Source organism: Vombatus ursinus, unplaced genomic scaffold (assembly GCF_900497805.2).
Source record: "Vombatus ursinus unplaced genomic scaffold, bare-nosed wombat genome assembly UNPS02014798.1, whole genome shotgun sequence".
NCBI lineage: Eukaryota > Metazoa > Chordata > Mammalia > Diprotodontia > Vombatidae > Vombatus > Vombatus ursinus.
This window is the reverse complement of record NW_020954576.1, coordinates 11444340-11454268: the sequence shown is the minus strand read 5'-3', so window position 1 is coordinate 11454268 and position 9929 is coordinate 11444340. Positions and strand designations below refer to the sequence as shown.

The following is a 9929-nucleotide window of genomic DNA, read 5'->3' as shown; positions in this document are numbered from 1 at the left end:
ACTTGTCTATGTAATGGATGAATTGTTTAAGGCTATTGTACAATCTAAATGGGTATTATGACAAAGGAATTAGCTACAAGTCATGCTTTTTTCTTTCTCTTTCTTCTTCTTCTTTTTTTTTGGTACAGTTAGCTGTTAAATGTATTCTATATGCCTCATGGTAAGCCAAAACTAGAGCATCAGATTATTGGCAACTTTTAAGTCAGATTCTATAAATATAGTTCAGCTTAGACTAGGTTTTGGATTCCTTTAGAATAGACTTTAGTAATCCTTTTTTTAACCATGGATTGTACCAGTACAGTTAAACAATGCCCAAGGAAATGGGAAGAAAGGAGGGAGGAGGTGGGCAAATGGGAAAAAGAAAGTGGGAGAAGAGGAATCTGTGGTGGGGAGTGAGTCAGAATAACACCAGGAGTGGCTATAATGTCCCCTTTGCCACAGATTTCTTTTCCCTATTCCAGTCTAAGTTATGTTTCAGTGATAACTCTTGAAAGCCCCCCACTACATAAACCATGTTTTGATTCTGTTCTTGTGGCTCCAACTACCAGCTCCTTATATCTAATAAATCAATGTCTCCACTGATCTTCAGAGTGTCAATCTTGTCAAGCTCCTTAAATCTATATTTGTATTCCAAGACGTGGGCTCCATTTATGGCAACTTTGTATTCATTAGCAGAACAGTAAATAATCATCTGAAACACACAAAAAAAAGAGGAAATGTAGGTGCTTTTCTTTAAGAACAATAACAATAATAACTTAAGCAGAGTCAAGAGCATTCTGATTCAGCTGGATGGGCTCCTGCTAAGGTTGTTGGAAGCTATTGGCTCATCTCTAAGTTTGGTATGGCTACTTCAATGGCCTCTCCCTGGTTTTCTGGGATTTCCAGCAGTAAGGGGAATGGTATATTCCACTATACTCCCTGGAACTCAGGGTCTTCACTGTCAGCCCTCTCTGTACCCTCATTCCTTACCACCTGGGAATTGTTTTGCTTCCCTTATCATAGGGTATCACAGAGCTTATCACAAAAAGGATGGAGATTCTTTCTGTAAAAGAAAAGCTGCTAAGCCCTTGCATCCTTTTCAATAAAGTCAATCCAAGTAATGGCCTGAGAAGTCAAGATGTTTGAGTACTCATCATAGCTATGTCATTATGGGACCTTAGGCAAAAGTCATATTTATTTATAGCAACCCGGTATATATTTATAGCACTCGATATTGCTATGAGACAATGAAAACCTCTCAAAAAGGTTTTGGTGAACTCATGATGTGCACCATAATCTTCTTGTATCATTCCCTGATTCCATCTAGCCTTTCCCCAAGCATGCTGAATTAACTTCATAACACCAATTGCATTGAGTATCAACTCCTTCTAGGGCACCCAACCAATTTGGCTTCCCCCTACCTATTTCAATGGTCTTAATTCACTCATTCTTACTCTCTTATCTTTAAATAGACAAAAATGCTATCATCTCACACACATTTTTCTTCCCATCCTCTTGTCATTTGTTCTAGCTGTCCTCCTAGATCTAAAACAACCAATCCTATATTCTTCACTATTGCATGTTTCTCATTTGAACCCAACTTAAAATCTATGTCTTCCAGGATATCATCCATGATATACCCAGCTTCTTCTATTTCCTTTTTTTCTCTTGTTTACATCTGACTCAATTTTGTGCTTTGGTGATGGCTTCATCATTTCGGCAACTTATGGTTTAGAGTTTTTCAATGACAAAATCTCATGGTCTTTATCTACACCCTTTTCTTCAGCTTTTCTTTTTCTTTTTTCTGACTTTGCACCAGCTGGCTTACTTTTCTCATTAGTCGATTTTGACTTTTCCCCCTTGTTAGCTAGCTTTTCTTGTTTGGCATCTTTTGAATATTCCTTTTTAACTTTTTCTTCCTTGGTGGATTTAGTTTCTTGATGCTCTTTTGTCATCGTGGGGTGAGCTTTTCTGGGTGTATTCTTCTATTTCCTTATTCTATTGCATGCATTTGAATTCAACTTCACAGCATACACTGGAGCTAATTTACATAATTTTGAAACTATATGTAGTTTACAGATATATATTCTATTCAATTTATTTTTGATGGATTGTAAGCATTTCGAGGGAAGGGGCTACTAATTCAAACTATGCAAGTCCTTTAGCATAATCTCCTATGTTGCCTAATGGTATGTACTAATAATAACTTTTGTATCTTTCTGTTTGTAAATTCAATATCCTGATGGCTTTTCTAATTCTTGACATCACTTGTGCATTTAAAATCACCATTCACTAGTATCGTGCTACCTAGGTAATTTGTGATACCTACTTTCAAGGACATAAATTTTGATGTTGTTGAATGAATTCTAATGAGTCACCCAACTGGCTATCTTTGTATATTAAGAGCATTGAAAACAGATTCCCCCTTACTCCTAGTTAACTGAGCCCCCAAACATCAATTTAAATGGAGCCTGTTGTGAATAGTTGCTCTACCCACCATTCCATTTACCTGATTGTCTTACCTCAAAATACATCCCTGGGCTGAATGGAAAGTGTGTAATACTTCTTTCTTCTTCTCCCCAACTCTCACAGAGAAAAGAATTTCTTACAAATGCTTTAGCACTTAGCCGGGGATTCAAATGCAGTGCTATGTCCTTTGTACTGGATGCTATTAGGTCAATACTAAAGTTTCTAAAAGCACACAAAGAAAAAAAGCCCAAATCAATAAATAGTGGAAGGTGTCAGTATATGCCAGATTTCTTAAAAATTTTATTTTTTAATTTAAACATTTTTTATTTTTAGTTCCCAATTCTCTCCTTCCCTCCCCCATCTCCTCCCCTACCCACTGAGAAGGCAAGAAATACAGTGCCCCATTTTACATATGAAACCATGTAAAACTATCTCCACATTATATGCTAGATGTTTTAAGAAGGCAGTTTTGATACACGGGCCTTGGTGTAGGATGGAACTAGGTCCTAACATTGTGTTCTACACAAGCCTCTAACTAACTGAGTTCCAAACCAAACTCCTTCTTCTCTCTAAAACCCAACCCCTTAATTCCTGTTGATGGCACCAGCAAAATCCTGCTGGCTTCCTGGGCTCATCACTTAGAGTCACCTTTGATTCTGCATTCTCCCTCACCTCTCTACAGCCAGTCAGTTGCTAAATCCTATAGATCCTACTGCAGCAATTTCTCTCACATCCAGCCTCTCTTCTACATTCTCACCTCAGCCACCCTAGTTTCCTTTTCAAATCTGAACTACTATAATGACCTCCTACCTAAATTTTTTGGAGGCAATCAGGGTTAAGTGACTTGCCCAGGGTCATATATCTAGTAAGTGTCTGAGGCTGAATTTGAACTCAGGTCCTCCTGACTCCAGGGCCAGTGCTCTATCCACTGTGCCACTTAGTTGCCCTTTCCTCCTACCTATTTTTGAAAGGTGACTCGTCCAAAGTCACAAAGCCTAGTTAGTACCTGAGTCAGATTAGAACCTAAATCTCTGATTCTTTGTACAGTGTCCATTTCATGTTCTCTAGGCTAGGATCCAAGTTCTAGTTCCTGGCTTTGCCATTGTCTGGCTGTGTGATCTTGGGTAAATTACTTAATTTCTTTGTGCTTCAATCTCATCATGTGAAAAGGAGATAACATCTACCCTGGCTAAATATAGTCCCTCTCCGGTGGGTGTTCCAACAAGTTCTGGGTCCTCTTCTCTCCCTTCTCTATATAATTTCATTCACACCTACATCCTCCATGAAGATGATTCCCAAATCTCCTTCTCCAACCCTGACATCTCTTCCAAGTTCTAGACCCAAATAAGGTTTAATAAACATTTGTTGGTATACACACAATATTGGGAAAGTATGACCACATAGTGTGAGTTGGCATGGATGAGTAGTGATTTTCCCCCACTCAAGGCAGTATTGTTGGAGGAAATATACATATTGATGGGAATGCAATGCACTACTCTGCTTTAAACTGTTATCTGAGCAAAAAAGTTACAATATTCTAGGAATGCTGGTTTAGTGTTACCCACCCCTTTGGATTTTTCTTCACTTCTCCTCTAATGACAATGGTTCGTCCACAGCTCAGAGCAGAGTTCAATCTTGCAATATAAGGAAGTGTCTGGAAAAAAAAAGAACCATCTTCAGCAGATCTGTATGAGCTAGAGAAGGCAGGTTACACATGGGCAAAATGAACCAGTCATATTTCTGCATTTAGGGGGCATCACTGGTGCCCCCAGATTATCAGCTCCATGACCTGAAACTGACACAAACTGAACTGCTTAGACTGGTTGTCTCAATTCAGCATTCTGTAAGCTATGTGACTCTCAGCAAGTCACTTAAACCTGATTGCTTCAGTTCTTCCTCTATAAAAATGAGCTAGAGAAGGAAATGGCAAAGCACTTTAGTATCTTTGCCAAGAAAAACCCAAATGAGGTCATGAAGAGTCAGACACGACTGAAACAACTGAACAACAACATTCTGCATAACACTGCAGACTTCTCAATGGGGAAGTGCATTAGGAAATGTACATGATTTCTTTCAGTGCTAACTATTCCCCTGTATATTTTTAAAAACTTGATGTAATGATAGCTTTGAAGTTTATATGCCGCAAATAAATGGGAAATGGTTGCATTTACCTTCTAATGCAGTAAGAGATGTGTATGATTTATTATAAAAAACATAGAACTTTTTTTTTACCTTTATCCCATTGAATCAGTATTGGTAAACAATATTTCAGTGGCAGAGAGGTAAACAAATGTATGATAGATAAGCAAGGATTATAAATTGACATTTGACCCTGGAACATTCATGGTGAATATGGCTCTTTGTGCTGCTGCTGCGGCTGCTACTGTTATCAACCATTCATTTACTTCATTTCTGAAGTAAAATAGAGTTAAGTCAATTTGCCAAATGCATTAACTGATTTCTAATCCACTGTATAAATAATTTTGCCATTCATCTAAAAGTAAAAAATACTTACAAATTGTGACACCTCAGATGTTTGCATCTGCTAGAAGAGAAAGAAATAACGTGAATAAGGACAACAGGAAAGGATTCTGTTTTAGGATCTGGGTAAAGTCTGATCCTGTAATCGTTTCTACTAACATGTGACTGGAGAAGGTTGCAATATCTTGAATCCTCATGTCACATGTTTTGTGCAAGTGATATAAATTTAAGATGTATCCAGAATATAATAAGCTAGTCATTTTAAATGATAATTTAGTATTCAGAGGATGGCTTTTCTTGGTCTTTTATATGTCATCATGTTATAATATTTTCTCACAGAATTATATGTGAACTTTATAGATTGCTATCCCTGGCATGTCATAAGTACTTAATACTTTTTTTATTCCTATTTCTACCTACCCAGACAGTGCTCAGAATCATACCACTGTTCATGACATATACATGTGCTGAAGTCAACAAGACCCTTACTTTGGGTACATAAACAACCCTAAGATGTTTGTGCTCAAACTGTCTCCAGCTGTTTAGGTACATTAAATCTCTTCTGGGATGTTACGGATTGTAAATGAGATAACGTCTGCACCCTGAAAGAGTTGGATAAATGTCACCTATTATTATTATTATTGTAGCTGTTAATCTGATAACTTCATCTGGCCAGTGTTCTAACTTTAAGTAGCTGATGTAATGTGTTTCCTAATAGTTGTGAAAGAGTTATATTTTCCTATGAAAGATGATCCTTTCATTACTAGCCTAAGCTTCTGCCTGAACCTGGAACTCTAGAAATACAAAGTGTTTCTCTCCATTTTTATTCATTTGCCTCTTGTGGTCTCATATTTGAGATACAATTACAAAAATAAATGCCCTGCATCTTAGTTATCTTATTTACAAAGTGACCCAAAGAACTTTGACCACCATGATGATTTTTTCCTACTTACATTTCCTGAAGTTGTCTTCAACATTCCTGAAGAAGTTGCTTGGGTTCCTTGTAAAGACTAAAGAACAGATTAAAAATTAAATTTTCTGACACTTCAAAACATTCTTTCTTATTATGGTCTGCTTAAGGAATTACATAGTCTTAAAGTATAAATGTAATTCATTAGTTGACGTCAAACAGTGATTTTTTTTCCTCCCAGAACAATAAAAGAGGACAAGAGATAGCCATTTATCTGTACTTTAAAGTAACTCCAAGAGAGACATTTTAAAATATTTTGAGCTTCCTCCATCTATGAAACTGAAATGGAAGTAAGGAAAAAAAAGGTCTTGGGTTTGGTCTTACCGCTGACATTCTCCCTGGAATGGATTCCTCACCTTTGGGTGGCAATAGTAAGTACCACAGTGATGAAGTTAAAAATAGAAGGCCAAATCCATATGACCCTAAGTTGGCTAACTGAATTCAACAAACATTTATTAACTGTCTGCTGTATACAAAGCACTGTGCTAAGTGCTAAAGATGCAAAGATGAAAAATCACACACAGTACCTTCCCTAAAAGAGCTTCCAATCTAGTCGGGGTTGGGTGGAGAAAAGAGGTATATAACTTATACACAAATGAGTATAATAAAAGAATGTGATAAAGGCCAAGGAGATTCAGACAGAATAATATATGAAAAATCTGAGGAAGGACAGATCATTTGGCTAGTGGGATCAGGGATGGCTAAGTATAAATTCCTGAGCTCACCTCAAAAAATAAAAAATTCCAGGTCTGAGATAGTACACATTATAAAGGCCCAAATAAAACCAGGTTTATTAAGTGGTCTTCTGGGAAGCTGAAGGAGTTAATTAACTCCCCAGAAGGTAAGCAACATACTCATGGAGATATTTCCTGATCAGCACTAGCTCAATCTCACTAGAAGATGAAGGGTTCTTAACCCTTTTTTGTCGTAGACCACTTTGACAGCCTGGTGAAGCCTTTGGACCCCTTCTCAGATTAATGTTTATAAATGCATGAAATAAAATACAGTGAATTACGCCAAGGAAATCAATTATGTATACTGAAATGTAGTTATCTAGCTATCTCTTCCTCTATCTACCTACTTATCTATCTCCCTTAAAAAAACAACAACCCCAAAACCCAGGTTCATGGACACTTGGTAAAGAATTCCTACACTACAAGATCCTGGTTTCTAAAGGTGAACAGTATTATTAGAAAAGCAATTCTAAAAGAACGTGAAGCTACCAGGGGGTACTTACCAAGTTACTTCGAAACCCAATTGACACAATCTGTACTTTGCCATAAATTCCCAGGGTATCTATTTTCTCTGGTTCAATTCTGTGTTTGTAGAGCAATAGATGCTTTCCATTCACAGCCACCTATGAAGATAGCAGAAAACTAGAAATATACTGCAATCTAAAGGCTTTAATATTTAACTTTAATTTAATTAATTTAAAATCTTGAAGTTCTGGATAACTAATTTAATATTCTAGTTTCAATCTCTAATCTTGGAATTCATTTCATTATGCAATATAACTAGAGCTAGAAGGGATTTTTTTTTTTTTTGCTTTTTGGTGAGGTAATAAGGGTTAAGTGACTTGCCCAGGATCACACAGCTAGGAAGTATCAAGTGTCTGAGGCCGGATTAGAACTCAGGTCCCCCTGACTCCAAGGCTGGAGCTCTATCCACTGTGCCACCTAGCTGCCCCCTGGAAAGAATTTTATAGGTTATCTAGTCCAGTCTCATCATTTTACAGATGAGGCCTTGAGATGTTATGTGACATGCCCAAGGTAGTAAATGGCAGAGTCAGGATTTGAACTCAATTTCAATGACACCAAGTCCCACGCTCCAAGTTGAATAGTCTTTCCACTGCACCACATTGTCTCTCAATTCTTTCTTCTTTTATCTCACAATATGTTGGACCATGATATGACTAAAAATCATATTTCCTCTAAACTTTGCCTATATTATTAGTCACTTAGCTCATATTTATCAAGCTTTTACTATGTGGTAGACACTATGCTAGAATTTCACTTTAATGCTGTACCATGTTGGGTAGATAACTTCTTACTCCAGGAGACATGTAATTTCACTACTGTATACAGATGGCAACTCATCATGTGTGATTCTTATCCATGTCCTCTCATAATTTATCCAGAGAAGGTCTATCCAATGTGTGATTGGTCTCCTATTTCTCCTGAATTTAAGTTAGTACCAATGCAGTACATAACACTGGCCATCCATTATTTCTCACCCTCACTTCATTACTAGCATACCTCCTTTTTCAGTCATACATCTTTTTGATGATAGATTTTATGTTACCTTTTACATACATCCTCATTGGTAACATAATATGCTGTAGTCTACTTATGTGTCTCTCCATTTTCCTTTGGGTGGTCTGCCATTTTTATTTTTCAAAGACTGTGGTATACTATGATTTGCAGATACATACCCCACTAGAAGAATATTGGTATTAAAAAGTTGCTTTTTGGTTTCAGAGAGAAGCAATTTCCCACATATAGTCCCATGATCTCACTCAACTCTGAGACCATTTTGTTCAATATTTATCAGCTATCGTGGAACACTTCTATGGGATATCTATCCAAGTACAAGTTGGATATGTATAATAACTATTCATTTGCTTAGTTTTTATCTGTGTGGATATTGATTCTGAACTCTTTTGAGTGGTTATGAATCTGATTTAGGATGCTCTACAACATTTCAAGGTTTCAAAATCAAAATAATGTTATCTGCAAACAGAAACATTTGGAGGACTTCACTACAGAGGAAACCCCTCTTTAACTTGACCTTTATTCTGAATCTCCCTCCATAACAGCGGCAAACATCTTTGGAGGGCACACTTCTTCCTGTTTGATGCCTTACTTGATAATAATAATCAGGTCATTGAACAAGGTCATTTTCATTGTTGTGTCTTTCAGATAATCTTTCAAGATATTAATATAAGGCTTTTAGGTGTCATTGTGCTTTAGCAAAACAAATGCTTTTCTAATGTCAACACACAATAAGCACATTTCTTTCAACTACATGACTGTAAAGATCTGGCCTAGTGGAGAATATAACTTGCAAAAGTCTTCCTATTTCCTTCTTATAACCTTCATAAAAGATAATCTTCATAGTTGTGTAGATTATTTTTACAGGTCCCATAAAATGATGATAAAATGATTTTCTTTGGAAACATAGCAAAAACAATTCTCCTGACCCCTTCATGTGCCTCTCCAAGGAAAACCTGTGGGTCCTCCTTCCACTTAGCTGGGAATCTTCTGTTTTCATTTGTAATAAGAATGTTAATATTGATAAGATTCAGTTCCTCACCTGGCACATCAACCTAATTGTCATTGGGCATGGATCTCATATTTAGGATGTGCTGACAGTGTGGATGGATGGTTTAAAAACTTTGTGATTCTCAGATCATCTTTCTTCTCACCCCTCCCCCCCCTTTGCTGCTATTGCTGCCAGAACCAAAAAAAAAAAAAAAAAAGCCATAAAGAAGTAAGGGCCATTTTGTCTCTTTCCTCATTTAATAGGTTACCATGGCTTCATCCTCACCTAGTGGCCATCCTACTGGTAATTAGCCTGACCAAACTTAGAGGGTCCTCAGAAAACAGACACAGTCTGTCACTGGAATGGCACACAGAGCTCTATTGGTACAGGTAAACCTATGTACAATATATATAGTATAGCTCAGGGTCACTTCCATGACATGACATAACATGAGGACACGACTTTTGTGAAGGCTCTACTATAATGACATTAAAATGATATTATAATCAAGAGAGAAAACCAAACTATAGCACTTAGGAAACCTTATGCTCCCCCACCCCTTTTCACTCTCCCTATCCTCTCTTCTTCACATGCAAAAAATCTTAGTGTAATTTTAAGCTATTAAAGCTATTATAACTTAAAACCATACCACAATTTGGGGGACACATTATATTATAAATGTGGTCATTGCAGTACCTCAATAACTAATTCACCTTGCATAGAATCAGACACACATAAAATGGATGCAAATGTAATAGAATGCTGTGGC

General features: G+C 37.0%; 1 protein-coding gene across 3 annotated transcripts in view; it reads right to left on the bottom strand.

Moving 5' to 3' along the window:
• Positions 1-101: 101 nt before the first annotated feature.
• The window catches only part of LOC114050166 (galectin-8-like), a 20634-nt gene continuing 10806 nt past the window's right edge, over positions 102-9929 (bottom strand). For 2 of the 3 annotated variants that reach the window (XM_027871787.1, XM_027871786.1), the window contains 6 exons: positions 7137-7256; positions 5883-5939; positions 4964-4993; positions 4014-4102; positions 2502-2670; positions 102-691 (listed from right to left, as the gene is read on the bottom strand). In XM_027871787.1, the coding sequence (XP_027727588.1) occupies positions 542-691; positions 2502-2670; positions 4014-4102; positions 4964-4993; positions 5883-5939; positions 7137-7256 (615 nt within the window). In that variant the 3' untranslated portion in view covers positions 102-541. The remainder of the gene's footprint in view (positions 692-2501; positions 2671-4013; positions 4103-4963; positions 4994-5882; positions 5940-7136; positions 7257-9929) is intronic. The other variant, XM_027871785.1, reaches the window with a different exon arrangement.